This window comes from Chrysemys picta, chromosome 1, assembly GCF_011386835.1.
Source record: "Chrysemys picta bellii isolate R12L10 chromosome 1, ASM1138683v2, whole genome shotgun sequence".
Lineage (NCBI taxonomy): Eukaryota > Metazoa > Chordata > Testudines > Emydidae > Chrysemys > Chrysemys picta.
Window position 1 is genome coordinate 314,688,284 of NC_088791.1, and position 20,782 is coordinate 314,709,065.

The 20,782-nt window shown below is 42.6% G+C and overlaps 1 protein-coding gene across 2 annotated transcripts in view; it reads right to left on the minus strand.

Moving 5' to 3' along the window:
- Positions 1 to 20,782, minus strand: part of IFT88 (intraflagellar transport 88) — an 87,352-nt gene that overhangs the window by 60,739 nt on the left and 5,831 nt on the right. For both annotated transcript variants that reach the window (XR_010601036.1, XM_065595220.1), the window contains exons 5-14: positions 18,747 to 18,800; positions 17,978 to 18,041; positions 17,821 to 17,890; positions 14,805 to 14,895; positions 9,753 to 9,857; positions 8,111 to 8,213; positions 7,095 to 7,209; positions 6,741 to 6,972; positions 3,795 to 3,865; positions 1,093 to 1,179 (exon numbers count right to left, since the gene is read on the minus strand). Coding sequence is in view for 1 of the 2 variants with exons in the window: in XM_065595220.1 (XP_065451292.1) it covers positions 1,093 to 1,179; positions 3,795 to 3,865; positions 6,741 to 6,972; positions 7,095 to 7,209; positions 8,111 to 8,213; positions 9,753 to 9,857; positions 14,805 to 14,895; positions 17,821 to 17,890; positions 17,978 to 18,041; positions 18,747 to 18,800 (992 nt within the window). In the remaining variant the exon portion in view is untranslated. The remainder of the gene's footprint in view (positions 1 to 1,092; positions 1,180 to 3,794; positions 3,866 to 6,740; positions 6,973 to 7,094; positions 7,210 to 8,110; positions 8,214 to 9,752; positions 9,858 to 14,804; positions 14,896 to 17,820; positions 17,891 to 17,977; positions 18,042 to 18,746; positions 18,801 to 20,782) is intronic.

Sequence of the window (20,782 nt, forward strand, 5' to 3'; positions counted from 1 at the left end):
GGTTCCTGCACTAACAGCTGAATTCATTGAGAGCTGTGTGGTGGCCTGAAGACCATAGCTGGTGGAGAGGCATGGTTGCTGGTGAAGAGGAAGGGCGAGCGAGTGCCCGGGCAACAGAGCAAGAAAGGTGCCTTCTTATCCTCCCCCTCCAACCAGGGTGAGAGGTGAATCCTGCAGATGCACCTGTGAACTCTGGGTCTGCATTGACCAAGGACGACAACTGCACAGTGGGTTGCAGAGAAGGGAAGGGTACGTTAAAGGGACTTTTGGTTGCTGGACTTAAGAACCTCAGGGAAAAGGACACTGCCCAACTTACTTGGGGGGTGGGTCTTTTGCTCATGGTTAGTGTTTATGAAATCTGTTTGTGGTGTTTTCCCAAATTAAGGCAGAGTTACTTTCCCCCTTTTATTAAAAGTTTTTTTGCTACACTCAGACTCCGTGCTTGCAAGAGGGGAAGTACTGCCTCTTAGAGGCGCCCAGAGGTGGTGTGTAATTGTTCCAGGTCACTGGGTGGGGGCTTGAGCCGGTTTTGTGTTGTATTGTTGAAAATGAACCCCTAGATTCTGAACACACCTTTGTTGCTGCCAACTCTGACTGGCAGAACAGTTACATAACATTTAAACAATTGGTTTGCACATGGAACCAGAGGCCCTGATCTTGTGTGAAGTCATTAGCATCAGAAGAGTAAGACACTGTATATCTTCAGCATGTCACATTCAGACCTTTAGTGAAGAGTACAGAATGATTGTCTTCTGTATGTGATTTGTCTAATCAGGAATTTGTAAGATTCTTGTATGAGTACTTTGTATGAATGTAAACCATCGTAAAGCAGCTCAATAACTATAGGACTGACATTTGAGTTTCTATGATCTGTGATGCAATTAAATTGTTTTGTAGATGGATAAAGCACAATATTTCTGTTTTATTTTTTCAGGGCATTGCTATCAAAGCTGACTTAAAAGTACTTGGGTGCTTTGTTCGAGAAGCACAACTCAAATGCTACATTTCCTAGGTTTCTACATTTGTGAACTTGGTTTTTTGATTATGGACAGAAATTGGCATGCAGTTAAACTGAAGAAAACTGTCTCCTACCAGTCATAGCCTATAGCAAAGGAGGTTTCAATCGCTGGTGCAATCAATTTTGCAGCTGTCATGATATATTTTTCTGCCATGCCTTTCCTTAGGAATTAAAATAGATATATATCAGTGTGTAGAGAAAGTATATATGAAAACATCAAAAACTTAGTTACCTTATCCTGTGCCTTGAATCGCTATTCACCAACTAAGTCTGAGCAACATCTATACAGTAACTCCTCACTTAACGTTGTAGTTATGTTCCTGAAAAATGCAACTTTAAGCGAAACGATGTTAAGCGAATCCAATTTCCCCATAAGAATTAATGTAAATGACGGGGTAAGGTTCCAGGGACATTTTTTTCACCAGACAAAAGACTATTTTTTTATATATATATATATATATATATATATATATATATATATATATATATATATATATATATATATATATATATATATATATATATATATATATATATATATATATATATATATATATATATAAACACACACACACACACACACACAGAGTATAAGTTTTAAACAAACAATTTAATACTGATACACAGTGATGATGATTGTGAAGCTTGGTTGAGGTGGAGGAGTCAGAGGATATTTCCCTTACTGCTAAATGATGAACTAGCAATTGGCTGGGCCCTCAAGGGTTAACTCTCTCACTTTGCAAGGCAGCAGGAATGGAGGGAGATATGCGCATTTCCCCTTTAAGTACACTGCCTTATTAATTAGATCAACTTGCTGAGACCGCAGCTGCTGCAAGCTCCCTCCGTCCTGAGCCCTGGTGTGTTACCCCATCTTCCATAGAGCAGAGGGAAGCGGGGAGCAGGGGGGAGGGGGACACCCTGACATTAGCCCCCCTCTTCCTTCCTCCACCCTGCACAGCAACCAGGAGTCTTGGGGAGCAGCTCCAAGACAGAGGGCAGGAGCAGCACATGGCAGTGGGGGGGTGGGGGGGAGGACAGCTGCAATTGCTAGCCTGCTGGGCAGCTGCTGTACAGGGAACTTAGGAGAGCGGGGAGCTGATTAGGGGGGCTGCCAGTCCACCCTGGTTCCAAGCCCCCACCAGCTAGCTGCAACGGGCTGCTCTTCCTGCAAGCAGTAGAAAAAGCAGGCAGCTGCCAAACGACTTTAGAAGGGAGTATTACATAACTTTAAATGAGCATGTTCCCTGATTGATCAGCAACGTAACAACGAAACAACGTTAACCGGGATGACTTTAAATGAGGAGTTATTGTATTATTGTTTAATCAAGACATCAGTAAAATAATAGTATGATTTAATATTACATCTTTCAATGTGTAATATATAGATTGGGTAGCTAGTAATGCTACAGTATTTCTTAAGGCCAGAAGTTTTGTAAGACTTGCATAAATCCAAGAGAGAGGTTAGTCACTAAACTATATCATTACACAACAATCCTATCCTAGCATATGAATAGGAGCATAATAATTTATAATACAGAAAGAAGATCTGATAATACAGTATCTCAAAATAATAAAGGCCCCTTCGGGTATGTTTATATTGCAGTTGACAGTGAGCCTTCTATGCAGGTAGACTCATGCTAGCGGGGCTTGCGGTAGCATGCTAAGAATAGCAGTGTGGACTTTGTAGTTCGGGTGACAGCTTGGGCTCTCAAGCCCACCGAGCCCCCAGTTCTAAGGTCAGGTTAGCCACCTGACCTCAGAACCGCCTGAGTCTCTGCTGCAATTTTTAGCACACTAGCTTCATCCCTGCTGGTACAAGTCAGTCTTACTCGGGTTGGGAGGTTACTCCCAGCTGCACTGTACAATATCCCTACAGTCTAACATTTATATTACCTTCCAGTGCCAGCAGGCCACATATGCTGGATGCTTTGCAGTGGTCTAACATACTCATATACAATCCAGTGTGGCTTTTGCACAGGGCTCAGAAAATTAAAAAAGTCCTCCCCCCCACCCCTGAGCAGTGTATTTCACTGATGGGGAACTCACATCAATAGGTGTTTTGTAACTTCTTCTCCTCCATTTGTTCGTCTTCCCTATCCCACTCCCTAGGGATACAGGACTGTGACCAAGGGCCAGATTTTTCTCCTTTTGCTTCTTTATTTTAGATCAAATACCTCCCTAGTTCCTAACTAACAGTTAGGAAGTAGAAGAAATGTTCAGAATAATGGAGCCCTTTGTCCTACTTGGCTGAGCTTCAAGGTCCCTTAAAATCTTATTCCCTGGCTATTTTTCAGCCAACCAGGCTAAAAATTGCCCACCTGTTTTAGCATATCTAGTATTTTTCCCTGACACTTTCCACAAGCCCAACAGTCATTACTAGGGAATTTATGTAGTATTTTAAAGCCATCCCATCCAGAATAAGGAATAGCTGTCAGGGTATATCTATACTTACCTCCGGGTTCGGCGGTAAGCAATCTATCTTCTGCTCACCGTCGACACCGGTACTCCTGCTCCGCGAGAGGAGTACGCGGAGTCGACCGGGGAGCCTGCCTGCCGTGTGTGGACCCGCGGTAAGTACCTTGTAGTTCGAACTAAGATACTTCGACTTCAGCTACGTTATTCACGTAGCTGAAGTTGCATATCTTAGTTCGAACTGGGGGGTTAGTGTGGACCAGCCCTCAGGCTTTGCAGCTTGGAAAGCTGGTATCAATTTCCATATGCTAGCAACCACGGAGGCATATGTGGAATGGATAGGGACCTATGTTTCCAGTATTACCTTTCACGTTCCATTTGCCGTAATTGATCATTTTTAATGGCTTCAATCAATAGGTTAGTATGTGGATCATCCTAAAAAATCAAAACAAAATAAGTTATGGAAATGTATATTTATATATAAGGTACAGCCATATATGTACATTAACACAGAGTATAAGAAGCAACTGACATATTATACACTATACATTTTTTAAAAGGCATATTTCAACTGAACAATTAGACTGTCATTTTTCAAAGAACTTATGTACAAATTTTTTTTTTTTTTTTACCATTTTATAGGTTGACATCCTCTGACCTTAGGAATAATGAACAAATTCTAATTACAAAATTAAAAATGATTGCATTTGTGACTAGTAGCCTTATACTGTTTGTCTGATACTATATGTGGATCACACTTCATATTAACCACATAGGTTACCAACTATTGTACTCTGTGTATCATATCTATGGCCCTGATTCAGCAAGGCATATAAGCATGTGAGTCGTCCCATTGACAGCAATGGGACGACGCTCATGCTTAAAGTCAGGCACATGCTTAGTGCTGCACTGAGGCCCCAATTCAGCAAGGTAGACAGGGAGTCTGACTACATCACGTAATAGATCTTTTCCGTCTTCAGGTTCTATGATTATACATAATCATAGGTCTTTTCCATCTCTAGAGTCTATTAAATCATGAAGTCAGTCTCTTGTGTCAGTCTCACACACAGCATATCTAAAAAACAAGTGTGTGTGTGTGAGCGCGCGCATGTGTACGCACAGACACACACACTCCATGTATTTGTGGAGGATCTCTCATCAATACATAGATTATAAAACCAGAAGAGACCACTGCGATCATCTAGTCTGACCTCCAGTATAACACAGGCCATAGGATTTCCTATAATTAATTCCTGTTTGAACTACAGTATATCTTTTAGAAAAAACATCCAATCTTGATTTAAAAATTTCTAGAGAGGGAGAATCCACCACAACCCTGGATAAGTTGTTGCAGTGACTAATTACCCTCATTGTTAAAAATCTGCACTTATTTCTAGTCTGAACTTGTCTAGCTTCAGCTTCCAGACATGGGATCTTGCTATCCACCTTTGTCTGACAGACTGAAGAGTCCTTTATCATCAAATTTCTGCTCCTCATGTAGGTGCTTATAGACAGTGATTTGATCATCCCTTAACCTTCTCTTTGATAAGCTAAATAGATAGAGCTCCTTGAATTGTGTATGCCAGAACTGGACACACTATTCCAGGGGCAGTCACACCAGTGCCAAATGCAGAAGGAATATAATCTCCCCCCTCCTCCTCCTTGATAGTCTCCTATTTACACATCCAAATGTTGCATTAGCTCTTTTGGACATAGCATCACAATGGGAGCTCATGTTCAGCTGATTATTTACTGTGATCCTCAAGTGTTTTTCAGAGTCAGTGATTCCCAGGATAGCTCCCTTCCATCCTCTTAATATGGCCTACATTCTTTATTCCTAGAAATGACTTAACGTTTTGGCCACATTAAAACACACATGGTTTGCTTATGCCCAGTTTACCAAGTAATCCACAACACTGTGTGTGATAAATGAATTTGACTTGCCTTTGAGCATTCATTTGCATTCTGCCCATTAATCCAACTGTCTAGGATTACTTCTAAAACGTCAAACTTCTGAGTGGATTAGAAAAGATTCCCTTTTCCCCATAAATTAACCTGTCACAAACAGTTTCTTTTTTTCTACCAAATGTGGAATTTTATTCCAAATTATGCTGAGAGGCAGTGCAGGACAAACAATATGTAGCCCTACATCAACAACAACATCTTTAAGGTCCATTACATCATCATGATGTAGGGCTAGAAATGGAGCTTTACTCCAGAAAAAGGGATTCACAGCTTTCCCACAGGATATAGAGGACTTGCTTATAGCCCTAGTAAATCATGACCTTGGATAGAAAAACTATTTTAGGCTATTTTAAGAGGTGTCTTAAGTTTATCTCACAATAGCAGATGTAAAGGTAGCCATCTTACAGCAAAAAAACTTCAGGATCAGACTCCAAAGAGAAACTGCTGAGCTTCAGTTCATCTGCAAATTTGACACCATCAGATCAGGAGTAAACAAAGATTGTGAATGGCTTTCCAACTACAGAAGCAGTTTCTCCTCCCTTGGTGTTCACACCTCAACTGCTAGCAGAGGACCTCACTCTCCCTGATTGAACTAACCTCGTTATCTCCATACTGATTCTTGCTCGCATATTTATACCTGCCTCTGGAAATTTCCATTACATGTGTCTGACTAAGTGGGCATTCACCCACGAAAGCTTATGCTCCAATACATCTGTTAGTCTTAAAGGTGCCACAGGACCCTCTGTTGCTTTTTAAGTTTATTTGTTATTTTTTCTTACCTCAGAGTCATAAACAGTTGGTCTCATGGTACAAGGGAGCCTAGCTTTATTGGTGGAGGAATATTAAAAAAATAGTTCCAATAAACTAAAATGAACCAAAACCAAATCCTCTGTAAAACTTTAATAAAATTGTTTTTCTGTATAATATGTGTGCTATGATATTATAGGTTTTACTGGCACTCATTTGAGATGACTTGCATAACTTACTCACTGATTTGTCATTTTTATTATTTTAAACAAGTATTTTATGTAAATGTTTTATAAATAAAAGTGGCAAAGCAGTAAGTCATCCCAAATGAGTGCCAACTCTATACTACAACACACAAATACATATTTTATGTATGTCACATTTTCTAGAAAAACTATTTTGGAAATGTTTTCAAGAGTGCTATCACAAATGAGTAGTACTGCCATCCTCAACTCATGCTGGTAAAACATCACACCATCGTGTGTATGTGTACACAGATATGTATGTACACATTATATAGAACAGATTTTTTTTCCTCAACATGCAAAATTTTCCCTCTGCAAATAAAATTTGTAGATTTTGCTTAGTTCATACTTACATTTGGTGAAATATATTTGTCATCATAATCAATTTCCAGTGGAACAGTGATCAGTTTTTGGAAAGCTTTTTTCATTTGTTCACGGTCTCCAATGGCAAAATAACAAAGAATCAGGTTGAAGCCTGCTTTCAGGTTTGGAGATGTGCTCATTATGTGTTCAAAGGAACTAATGCCATCAGTGTACTGGCCAGTTTTAATAAATGCAACTCCAATGTTCTGCATTATTTTAATCCTAATTAAAGAAATAATTGTTAAGTAATATTTATATTATTATTTTTTATTTTAATATTGTCAAATGTTCTACTGTATATACAAAACAAAAGGAATTTCAAAACTTTTACAGTATAAACTCACCTCATTTCTTTATGGACATTTGGAATCTGATCTAGAGCCATGCGGTAGAATTTGATAGCTTTTGAATAGTTTCGTTGTTTTAAATAAATGTTTGCCATATTCACCTTCAGTCTGCCTATCACAAAAATAAAAAGAATGAACTATGTGCCAACCTTTTAAAAATATTCATATCACCCCTCCTCATGCAAATTTTGAACCAGTGAGACTGCAGAAGCACCTTTTTCATGTATCAGTCCCTGTATCAGAATCTACTGGCCCTTTAAGCTAAAGCATGGTCCAAAACAGCCTGTTCCTGACTTCCACTCAGAATGGAGAGAATTCAGGGAGAGACAGGAAGGAATTCTAGGAAAGAAAGGACTATATAAAACAAGCTTCTTACTGAGTCTAGGAGATCAGGGATGAGACAGGATTTGCTGTGGTGTTCTCTGCTGAGAAAGCTTGGGGAAGCAGACCAGGAGAGGGTCTGGGAAGAGACCTAGAGACAGGCAAGATACAGAAGGAAACTGGAGAGGGTGGGAGAAGGGAATGAAGAAAGTGGCACAGAAGGTTCAAGATGGGAAGTGTTAGCTTCCTAATTTGGGGCCCATGGCTGGGGCTTCCATAGGACGAGAAGGAACCTCCCCTTCACTTCAGAATCAACAGGGGAAAACCAGGGCAGACAATGATGGAAAGAACTATTGAACTGTTCAGGCTAGGAAGGGAAAACTACTGTTGGTAATGACCAACCCTGCGCATCAGCAGTGATGAAGGAGGGCAAAGAATGTATTTTTTTTAATCTGGACTTATACTTAGCCTGGAAAGAGAACACTTTTTGGATTAGCTGGAGGACTAAACCACATCAAATCATCCAAGGACATGAGGTCTGACATTACAAAGTGGTGTTTGCTGTCAACTCTGACTGGCTTTCATGGGAGTTGAGGGCACTCAGGAGGTGCTCAGCATTTCACAAGTGAAGTCAAACAGCTGGTTAGTGAATGCGTTGCCATCAATATCAGGCATTTTGGTGTGTAACTTACCTCCATTGCTGAACATCTTATTTTTCACTATGACTTGATATGTATTTAGTGCTTCAGCATACATTTCATTAGCAGAATATTGGCTGGCCAAGTTGAAAAGAACCTGTAGAAAAAAGAAGGGAAAAAAAAGAAAAGAAAAAAAAAAAGAGAATACGTAACATAACCACATCTCTCTCTCTCAAAAAGTAACCAATATGAATCAAAGCATCCATTAGAAAAATTTCAATATACAAAATAGATAGAAAGATGCTTTAATATATTTGTTGACTGTGTAGCTCTTTCACCAACAGAAGTTGGTCCAATAAAATATACTACCTCATCCACCTTGTCTTTCTCATACTTCCCATTTTCCCAATTATCTAAGGAAGAGGTAGCAAACATTTTGCATCCTAAATATGTCGGTACATAAGCTGTGGAGAACACACAGGACAAACATAAAATGGAATTTTTTTATCTGCAAATGTATCTTGTAGTAATGTGTTCCATGGTCTAATTGTGTGTTGGGTGAAAAAGTATTTCCTTTTATCAGGTTTGAACAATTTTGGACTTTCAATTGAACTGAATGCCCCTTGTTCTTGTATTATGAGACAGAATGAACAGAAGTTCCCTATCTACTTATTCTATACCGGGGGGCCCAAACCATGGCTCCCAAGCTGCATGTTAACTCTTTTACAGTTAAAGTGCAGCTTGCAGAAAACCATATGTCCCTCCCCCCATTCTCCGCCTACCAGACTTGCGGGGAGAACGTGGGGCTTCTTCCCTACTGCAGGCTGGTTGGGCTTCGGCCCTGCAGGAGGCACCTGCCGGGGCTCAGGACTTCAGCAGAAGCAGGGCTCAGAAGATCAGTAAGTTTGGCCATCCCTGCTTATACTGTTTGTTATTTTGTATACTTCTATCATGAGCCTCATGATATCCACCTATTCAGAGGAAGCTATCCCTTGGCAAAAGAACTCTCTTCACAGTTAATGTTACTTTTTAGGCCTAAATATGAGTAAATTATGAGGTGAGGTTGTTATTAAAATGTTTTTTTATTTGTAACTCATAGAATGTGTGTAATTTTTAGCATAGTTCAACAAGGCGTACGCCCCTATTTGTGGTCTATCTGCTCATGAAGAGAGACTTCTGCAAGATGCTATTAAGAAAAACAGACAATCCTTGTCTGCATCCAGATAAATTATATCCATCACTTTCTTATTTTTAATTTTTTAACTTACCTTCAAATATATTATCAGTTTAGCCTAGCTTGACATATTCTTAGTGAAATACTTCCAGTACAGTATTAACTAATGTACAACTTTAAATTCTCCTTAAATATTAGGGCATAGACCCTACATAATCTTTTCTTAAAGCCTACTACCAATTTTAAGAGTTGAAGACAAACCCTTAATTTTAAAATTATCATTAAGCTTTAGGAATATTAACAACAACAAAAGTACCCTTTAATTGCTATTTTCCAAAATTACAGTAACTATTTCCAAAAACATTTCTAAATATACAGTGTATCTGATCTGGAAATTTGTTCTGGGAACTCTCAGAAAATACGTGCATTACAGCAAACTCAATTTCATTAAAAAGGCATGTTACTGAAAAGCACACTTTACACCCAGATCTTATTCAGGCACACAGACATTTCAGCACTTACTGAGTAAGTGAGATCTAAGTTGATGTTTTCTGGAGATGCAATTTGTTCACGTTGCCTCACCAACACTCTTTCCTTTCTTCCAGCATCTTTTGCCTTTTCCAGAGCCTTAAAGCAAATATTACAGTTTAGTCTTGCCTTCTGTCTTCCCTCTCAAGACCCACTCCCATATATTTAAAATAGAAATTAATACATTATTTTCATATATATTTCCTTTATGCACACAGAGCATATGCACACACACACACACCTTACAGCAGATAAGCACAGGGCCGGCTCCAGGCACCAGCACAGCAAGCAGGTGCTTGGGGCGGCCAATGGAAAGGGGCGGCATGTATGGCTCTTCGGCGGCAGGTCCCTCAGTCCGTCGGAGGGAAGGACCTGCCACCGAATTGTCGCCGAAGAATGAAGCGGCAGCGGCAGAGCTGCCACCGAAGTGCCACCGATCGTGGCAAAAATGCTGGAGCCGGCCCTGGATAAGCAGCAATATTACACAAAAAGCATGTTTAGATTAAAACAATATTCCGAAAGAAAATTCAGCAAAGCAACCTCCATAATACACTAGTCACCCTACAGTTAATGCAGGATCTCAAAAAGAGCATGAGAAGTAATGTCATAAACAAAATATGAAAACAAAAAACAGTCACACCATTTTACTTAGAGCCAGATTTTTAAAAGTATTTAGGCCTAATAACTTAAAAAAAAATAAAAAAATCTAGCCTTAAAACACTATGGCCTTGTCTACACTGGCAAGTTTCTGCGCAGTAAAGCAGCTTTCTGCATTGTAACTCCTGAGGTGTACACACTGCCACGCCACTTAGTGTGCAGAAAATGCGCAGTAGCAGCGCTGTAAAAAAGCTGCCCCAATGAGAGGTGTACAGCTTTCGGCATTGTGGCTACAGTGCCACGGTTCCAGTGTAGACACCCTGGTCGATTGTAGTACTGCGATTGGCCTCTGGGAGGTGTCCCACAATGACTGTTCTCACCTCTCTGGTCATTGGTTTGAACTCTACTGCCCTGCCCTCAGGTGACCAACCATGAGCTCCGCCCCTTAAATTCCTTGAGAATTTTGAAAGTCCCCTTCTTGCTGGCTCGGTGACGTGTGCAGTGGTCTCAGCCCATCTTTCCAGGTGACTATGCCTGCTCCACGCATCAGGTGATCCCCCGCTTGGAGCAATGCCGAGCTCTTGGACCTTATCAGCATTTGGGGAGAGGAGGCTGTCCAGTCCCAGACGTAAGAATTATGATACCTACGGACAGATTTCACGATGCATGACAGAAAGGAGCCTTGGGCGGGATACACTGCAGTACAGGGTCAAAGTGAAGGAACTGTGGAGCGCCTACCACAAGGTGCAGGAGGCAACCTGCCACGCCGGTGCTGCGCCCATGAGCTGCTGGTTCTACAAAGTGCTGGACATGATACTCAGTGGTGATCCCACCTCCACTGTGAAGGCCATTATAGATACTTCAGTGACTCATGTGCAAGTCGAGAGTGGACCGAGCCAAGAGGAGGAAATCTTGGAACGAGGATGTGGAGGTGGGAGAGGGACCCAGAGGCAGAGGAAGACTCGGAGGTCAGAGATGCATGCAGCCAGGAACTCTTCTCTACCCCGGAGGCGGCTAGCCAGTCACAGCTGTCGAATCTTGGCGAAGCACAAACAGGAGAGGAGGCACCTGGTAAGTGGCTTTGATTTTGGGAATTGCTGAAGCGAGTTGTTGGGGGCAGGAGGGTTGCAGAAAGCAGGCTTGTGTCTGTATGATGTGCGTACCACCACATGCCTAGTCTGAGTGGCGGAACAGGGTGTTGATTGACACTTCACAGGAATCTGCCTCATGAAGATACTGGGCAATCTGCTGCTGCAGGTTCTTTGGCAGAGCTGCTTTGTTTCTTGCCCCATTAAGGGTAATTTTCCTATGCCACTCTGCCATCATGGGGTGGGGGGAGGGAGAGGGACATTGCTGCACACAGGCGAGCTGCATAAGGGCCAGGGCGGAAGTCGCAGTCTTGGAGAAGACCCTCCCTTGATTCCCTGCTCACCCTCAGCAGTGAGATATCTTCCATAATAAACACAGCCTGTGGAAAATGTGGGGACAGGAATGATTATAAGGCCCCCCCTACAGTGCTGGCTCTCCCCTAAAGCCACGTGCTCAGTGTACAGTACAGTCCTGGAACACTGATTTACCCAGCCCCTGCGATTACTCACCATTTTGGGGGTCTTGTGGCTCATGTGTGCTTGCCTGGGGTCAGCCAGTTAGTGACAGGTATGTGAATAGTGGCTGTGTTTTAAATCACCGAATCAGTGGTCTGTTGTGTTGCAAACAATTCTGCTCCTGTAAAATGTTGCATTTTGACTTCACAGATATGACTGTGGGAGCCCAGCCTCCCTCTTTGTTATTGCTGGCTGAACGGCTGCACAGAATTAGAAAGCGGCTATGAAGAACTGAAGAGGACTTTCTGGATGATGTCATGATGCATTCCGTAGTCGAAAAACAAGAATTGAAGGAGTGGTAGGACAGCGAGAAGAGGGACCAAAAGGAGAATGCGGCACACCAAAACGAAGCCACAGAGCAGCTTTTAAACGTTATGAAGCACCAAGCAGACACGCTCTAAGCGCTACTAGCACTGCGAATCAAGCATTTCTACGCCCACTCTCCCCTGCAGCTGCTGTCGCAAAACTCTTTCCCACGCGCACCCCAGACACTGCCAACACACTCTTATCAACCTCCTGGCTCCAGTCTGTACCTGCTGCATTACACTCCTGCCTCATCACAGTCCAGCACTGCAGATTCCCAGTACCCACTGCACTCAACACCCACCCCTTTGCAATTTAGCCTTGCAAAGGGGTGGGTGTTGAGTGCAAAGGAGAAGGTTGGATATGATACCTGGACATACACAAATCTTTAACCGTCCCAGGACCCCACCTCCTCCTGGGACCCTACCTTCCCCCTCAGTGCTGATTTTTTTTTGTCTCTCTCAAGTTGTTGTTTTTTAATAAAAGAATTGTTTTGGTTTGAAAGCAATCTTTATTTTATTAATTGAAAGCAGAGCCCTGCAAATCAACAGGCAATTTTCTTAAACCTTCACAGTGCATCGTCTGCACCAATCACAATCACCTCCTAGCATTACAAGCACTGCACTCCCAAGCATCGCAACAAATATTAGTGGATTTAAGCTTCAAATTGCTGCCTCATGGCATCCCTAATCCTTATGGCCCCGCACCGCACTGCACTCCTCTAATAGCCCTGGTCTCTGGCTGTTCAAATGCAGCCTCAGCGGTCCAGCCTTGAGTGAAACTTTCACACTTCCCTTCACAAATATTATGGGGCATACAGCATATGGCTATAAGCATAGGAATATTGTCATCAGCCAGGTCCAGCCTCCCATATAGGCAGTGACATCGGGCCTTTAAATGGCCAAAAGCACACTCAACAGTCATTCTGTACTTGCTTAGCCTGTTGTAAAACTGTTCCTTGCTGCTGTCAAGGTGACCTGTGTACGGCTTCATAAGCCACGACATTAAGGAATAGGCAGGGTGTCCCAGGATCCTAATGGGCATTTCGACTTCCCCTATAGTGATCTTCTGGTCCGGGAAGGAAGTCCCTGAACAGGCCAGTGTTCCAAAAGATACGTGTGTCATGCACCTTTCCAGACCAGCCTACGTTAATGTCTGTGAAACTCCCACAGTGATCCACGAGCGCCTGGAGAACCATAGAGAAATACCCCTTCCGATTAACGTACTAGGTGGCTAGGTGGTCTGGTGCCAGAATTGGAATATGCATGCCATGAGGGAGAGTCCAGAGGGGGGGTCTGCAACTAGGGAAGCCCATTTGTGCAAAGCCATCCACAATGTCACGCACGTTGCCCAGAGTCACGGTCTTTCGGAGCAGGATGCGATTAATGGCCTTGCACACTTCTGTCAACAAGAGTCCAACGGTCGACTTTTCCACTCCGAACTGGTTAGCGACTGATTGGTAGCAGTCTGGAGTAGCCAGCTTCCACTGTGCAATCACCATGCGCTTTTCCAACGGCAGGGTAGCTCTCATTCTCGTGTCCTTGAACCGCAGGACTGGGGCAAGCTCATCACACAGTCCCATGAATGTGGTTTTCCTCATCCGAAAGTTCTGCAGCCACTGCTAGTCATCCCAGACATGCATGACAATGTGATCCCACCACTCAGTGCTTATTTCCTGAGCCCAAAAGTGGCGTTCCACTGTGGTCAGCACCTCCGTGAATGCCACAAGCAATCTTGTGTCATTAGCTACTACGCGTGGCGAGATCAATGTCAAACTCCTCTTGTCTTTGTAGTTTAAGGAATAACTCCAGTGCCACTCGTGACGTGTTAGTGAGAACAAGCAGCATATTGGTCAACAGTGCGGGATCCATTCCTGCAGACCAAAGAGGCAGAGCAGAGCGCGCAGTACACAAACTGTTGAAAGATGGCGCCAAATGTGGATGGAAGAGATTGCTGGGATGCGAAGCAATGCATCATGAGGCATTGGGACAGGACCCAGGATGCCCCGCGACCCCCTCCACCTTCCGACAACTCAGCAAAAGAGGAAGAGATGCTCTGTGGGATAGCTGCTCAGAGTGCACCACTCCAAATATCTCTGCAAGTGCCGCAAATGTGAACATGCTATTGTGCAGGCAGCTGATACTGTGAACACACTACAGTGGTTTCCCTTCAGTGTTCTCTGAGCGGCACTGTAACTCTGCCAGTGTAGACATACCCTATGTGACAGCAGAGTGATCATCATTATATAATATTAGGCACATTATCTTAGCATTTCCAAATATCACTGACTTGGGTGGAGAGGAGAGAGAGAGAGACACACACACACACACTAAGCATCAAGCTTCTGTCTTCTTTGTGGCAATGCAGACCACGACCACAAAATCAGCCATAACAATATCAAAATTAAGACAACCTAACTTTAACAACTGGAAATTTTATGACCAACCAAAAGTCAATTTAGCATTTAAAAAGCATATTTGCATGTATGAAATGTCCCTGCATATAATAATATTAAAAGACAAATGAAACCCAGATAACTTACCAATTTTAAGTCTCCACAGCTGTTGGCAATGCAGCTTTCTTCAACCAACTCATTCACTTTTTTTTCTAACTGTCTAATCTTTTCTTCTGGACTAAAATTGGGTAAATAATGGATCATTTGTCTTATGCAAATACCAGTAATAATAGAAAGATTTTTGAATACAGTGTATTAAAAATAATGTATTATAGCTGTCCTGGGTCTCATTAACATGCCATAGCATCTGACATTTCTTAATGGACAATACAACTGTAAAAGTGGCCCTTTGTTACTGCACTATCAAAAGTTCTATCAATAATGTGAGCTAGTGAAGAAAAAGAGAAGATCCTGTAGTTTTACCATGTTCAGCGAGCGATCCATTTAATGACAGAAAAGAGGTTTGGGTTATTGGGCTCTAATCCTCTTAATGTAACAAGCCTCAACTTGAGCTGTTTGGATAAAGATAGTATAGATACATGCATTGGGTGAAACTTTCAAGAACCCACTGGAAATCCAATAATGTATATGTACTATTTTAAAGAGCTAGTTTAATCAAAAGTAGAAATTCAATTTGTAATGATAATTTTTTAAACAGTGTTAGCACAACTTTTCATCAAAATTACAGATTTTATCAAAAGCTGTGATTGATCCACAATTATTTAATCTGTGACAAAAAATTAGCTGCATAATAATCTGATTATTTCCCTTCTTTCTCCACTTGCAGCATGTCCCACTACCCCTGGCGTTCAGGAAGCCCAATGGCCCTGCATGAATCCCTCCTCCCCAATCTGCTTTGTGCCAAGTCTCTAGCACCATCCAACATTTACACTAGACTAGTAACATTCACCACCTCAGTTCTGGAATATGTGAAGTCTGTTTGGGTTATGAGATCCTGGAAAGAAGGAACAGAGGGAAGAAGTGGTAACATTTCCTGTGTCTTTCCTAGTGGGAAGATACGCTGAAATTCCTGCTATCACTCTACAAGCACCACTAGCATCCCTTGCCAAGCAAGTACTCTTCCAGTCCTCTAATGGATCTGATCCTCTTCTGTACCACAGCACTCAGTGATGACAAAAGCCACACCTATATTCAGAATCCCGAGCCACGGACAGAGCACAAAATACAAGAGTGGGGTGGGAGGAAAGCTAGTTTTTTTTTTTTTTTAACCACTAGAGGCTCTATTCTCTTTCTGCAGGATATGAACAACCATGACTTCAATAGGAATCACACAAACCCCAAGCCTGCAAAAACCTAAGGACACACTTAACTTTAGTACCGTAAGTAGTTTCATTGAAATCAGTGGTACTATTTATGGTGGTATCACATTGGTCCAATATTATTTAATATTTTTATCAACAATCTAGACGATTACAGAAAATCTTTTGTGGTAAAGTCTACAGATGACACAGATTGCTGGGATAGTAAATAATAAGAGGGATAGGTTACTGTTACAGAATAATCTGAATTACTTGGTTACCTTGGAATCTGTGAATTCCCCGGGTCATCCCCTTCCTACATGGCCATGGAAAGAATAGGATCCCTGCATTGCTGTGAGCGTGCTCTCAATCAGGGGTGGGCAAACTACGGCCTGAGGGCCGGATCTGGCTCGTCAGGGCTTTGGATCCAGCCCACGGGATTGCCTCCCCACCCCTGTGGCACAGCAAGGCTAAGGCAGGCTCCCTGCCTGCCCTGGCCCCGCGCTGCTCCCGGAAGCAGCCAGCACCACGTCCCTGCAGCCCCTAGGGGAGGTGGGGGCAGAGGGCTCCACACGCTACCCTCAACTGCAGGCACCGCTCCCCCCCCCCCGCAGCTCCCATTGGCCAGGAACGGGGAACCGCGGCCAACGGGAGCTTCGGGAGAGGTACCCATAGGTGAGGGCTGCACATGGAGCCCTCTGCCCACTCCCCAGGGGCTGCAGGGACTTGGTGCCGGCCACTTCCGGGAGCGGTGCGGGGCCAGGGCAGGCAGGGAGCCTGCCTTAGCCCCACTGCGCGCCGCTGCCACCCCGGAGCCACTCAAGGTATGACACACCGGGCTGGAGCCCGCACCCCAAACCACTCCTGCACCCCAACCTCCTGCCCTGAGCCCCCTCCCGCACTCCACACCTCTCCCTGCACCCCCCTTTGTCCTGAGCCCCTTCCTGCACACCGCACCCCCTCCCACACACACAGCACTCCTTCCCGCACCCCAACTGCCTGCCCCAGCCCTACATTCATGGCCCTGCATGCAATTTCCCCACCCAGATGTGGCCCTTGGGCCAAAAAGTTTGCCCACCCCTGCTCTTAATACTTGCTGCTCCACATTAGGACAATGAAAATAATCAAACCCCATGTTTCAGGACGTCAGCTGGTCACCTGCAGGGAACAGGACGGAATCTCCTGACCTGATGCACTACTGGTCAAATGTATTCTTAGGGTGGGGATGGGGTTCACTTTCTTCTGAACCATCAGAGATTGGACCAGTGCTCTGAGATGGTACAGAGAATCGTCTTAGATGCCTGGCTGGAGTTTCTTGCTGACATACTTAGGGTCAAACTGATGGCTAGATTTTGGATTGGGATGGAATTTTTTCCCCCTAGGTAAGACTGGCAGGAAACTTAGGGGGTTTTCACCTTTCTCTGTAGCATGGAGCGTGGATCGCCTGCTACGCTTACCTGGGCATAATCAATTCCCTGCCACTGCAGGGGTCTCAGGCATTGGCAGCACCTCGGTCTCTTTTGTTCTTTGCCTGGGGTACATAACAGTTTAGCTTCCCAAGGACCGAAATACTTTAGTCGATCTAAAATAACTAGACTGAACATAAGGATATCTGGGTGACAATTAATAGGGAAGACAGCGTAGATGATCTAATGGTCCCTTCTGGCCTTGAACTCTATGAAATCTAGTAAAGTTAAGCTTGTGCATGTTTGCAGGATCCGGGCCTCTTCCTGCAGAAAGAGAATCTGGCCCCTAGGCTTCCTGAGTACCATGTTGTTGTGATTTTTCTAAGAACACCGAAAGCATTTGTTGCAAAACAGAACAACAAAAACATGGCTACATACGTATCTTCATTTTTCATTTCTAAAGGAGGAGCAGGACCTCTTGCTTGACCAAGGGGATCAAATACAGAACCTGCAAATTAACACATGGCACTGAGAACAGTAAATTCTATGACAGACAGTGAATTCCACGACAGACAGTGAATTCTATCCATCCTACCTCTCAAAGCTGCTTTAGTGTAACCTGCTGCATGAACTGCTGTCAGAGGTCGAGCAACTCCATCCTTAAATTAAAAGAAAAAGACATTTTTATAATTGAAAATATTCTGAAAACCAAAAATGGGTAAAAAGCAGGGGGATAAGTTACATATTGGAACATAAGTGGGAAGCATGCTTTACAGTTGATACAGCCCGACCTAGCATCAGTAAGCCTTGTTTACGCTGACCAGTGTCTTTCACAACCCTTAGGTATATTATAACAGACTCTACAGTAGCAAAATACATAACTGAATTATTTCTAAGTAATAAAAGTTACAAACAAACTGTTTTATTCACATATCTTATTCCAAATGCCTTTTTACATAGATAACCCTAATCCTTTTTGTTTTTGTTGCCGATAATTTTAACATATGCCATATAACTGTCTCTGATTTTTACAATATTCTTCTTAAGGGCTGTCCTGTTAAACTAGTGGCTCTGTAATGTGCTGTCACATGCTGAGTGTCAGAGTTCTTTTTTTCCTGGGCAGCAAGGATTGAGAGCCCTGAGAAATTAGGGGTCAGATTGAGTAGAATTGGACAAGACAAAGAGGCACAAGCTGTCTAGAAACCAGCTGTAATTCAGTAGCTGAGAAATCCCCAAGCTTGGGAGAGTTCACAGCTGGCAAAGAGACAGCATATCCACCTCCTGGAACATTTGCATTAAAAAGAGAACGTTCACAGTATAACTTCAACATACTGAGCCCACACTCAAAGTAAATAAAATATTACCTGTATAGCTCCTGTCATTGGTCTTCCCATTGATGACGATAATGCGGTCTTTGACTACCAAAATAAAAAAATATTAAAATTAAGAATCGTAAGCTCTTTTTCTACTTTAGAAGTTTAGAACCAAAACTATAAATACTTAAATACATAGTCGTTTCTGTCTCATGAATGTACAACTTTAGGATATGATCCTGCTCCCCTTGAAATCAATAGCAAAACTCCCATTGACTTCATTGAGTCAGGATATGCTTCTATTGTAGGGCATAAATATTATGAAGGTACATGATAACAACTCCATAGTTATGGTTGAGTTATAAAATGGATTTAAAATTTAAATACATTCCCCGTTTTTCTCTAGAAGTAAGAGACAAGCCTTGTAAAATTTCACAGATTTTACGCCCTTTGAATTTTCTGTATACTTTTTGTTTAGTCTCTGTTCACCAGTTTTTAATGGGCTCTGGTTGAAATTTGTCCATGGCAGTTGTACATTTCATTATTGACTTTTTTTAAATTGTCAATCAACACAAAAATTAGTAGAGAGGTGCATCCTGATAGACCTGGTACAATAGGTAGTTTTTATTTTTTAATTAGATTTAGGAAGACTTTGGCTGTTGTTCATGTTATAACTATAAGTTATATGCTTTATACCTAAACTAGAGATGTAAATATTGTTTAAAAAGTTAACCATTTAAACTATTAAAATTCTATTGGTTAAAGGGTTAATCAATTAAAGGGGGAGGAGCTGGGGTTGTTCTGGCCGTTGAGCCAGCCATGGGGCTGGGGTCAGCTGAGGGCCAGTTAACATTTTATATCCCTAACCTAAACCTGATAAAATGGGGCCAGGTGCCCATAAAAGCTTCTTCACTGTGAGCTATGCTTTTCTGTCAGATTTTAGCCTACAACAGAGAAGATATACAAGGGTTAATTTGCAACAGATAATTGATGATATGTTCTCCATCAGCAGATACACTTCTACCCCCTTCCCTGCCACTTACGCATCTTCATTTATAAACAGTAACGGCAGCTGCATGCATAACACACGACAGCAAGTGAATGAAAAGTTAAGCCACCTAACAGTAAAGACCATCTACTTCTCCACCCACAGGCCCCCACCTTACTGTTGCGATAACTACTGTATACCATAGATCATGCACCACAGTTTAAACTCTGTCTCACTAGAGATTCTTTCTGAATAAGATATTTAAGATACATCCTTTCCTATCTAGCCACACAGTTAAAACTTGTACTCTCACTATATTGCATCTTGATTACTGCATCATTCTTCTTTCTGGTCTTAACAAATGCAATCTTGCCCCGCTCATATCTATTCATAATACTGCTGCAAAGATCATTTTCCAAGCCCACTGCTTTGACCATGTCACTCATCTTGTTGATTCCCTTCACTGGCTTCCTCTTCTCAACTGTATCAAACATAAGCTGCTTGTCTTCGCTTTCAAATCCTTTCATGACACATCTCACGTGCTACCTATCATCTCTCTTCCAGTATTGAAAGGTTGACTCCTGCCTCCAATCATCTCTTTATGTCAGCCTTTATTGAACACTTGTTAAATTTTCAAGCACCTTCATGATTTCTCCCAAATTTACCCCTCATGCTTGGGACAAGCTCCCTGTAAACATCTGAAAACTAACTCACTATGCCCCTTCAGAATCCTCCTTTTCAGTGAGGCCTACAAAAACATTGACAACAGTTAGACTGTTGGAGTGCTGAGACCACAGCGTACCAGTCTGACCATTTTGTCTCATTGCTTCCTTATACTTCCCCATTGATCTGTTTATATCTTTTTTCTCTCATCTTATATTTGGACTGTAAACTCTTGGGGCAGGGAGTGTCTTTTTGTTCCATGTTTGTACAGTGCCTAGCACAATGGGGTCCTGGTTCATGACTGGAGCCCTTACCTGCTATAATACAAATAATAATAATGCCAGCCTTCCATTACCATGGGAACTGCCCCTCTGCACACAGCCCTTTACCAAACTAATTTCTCCAAACACCACTAATTCCTACACCAAATATCCAC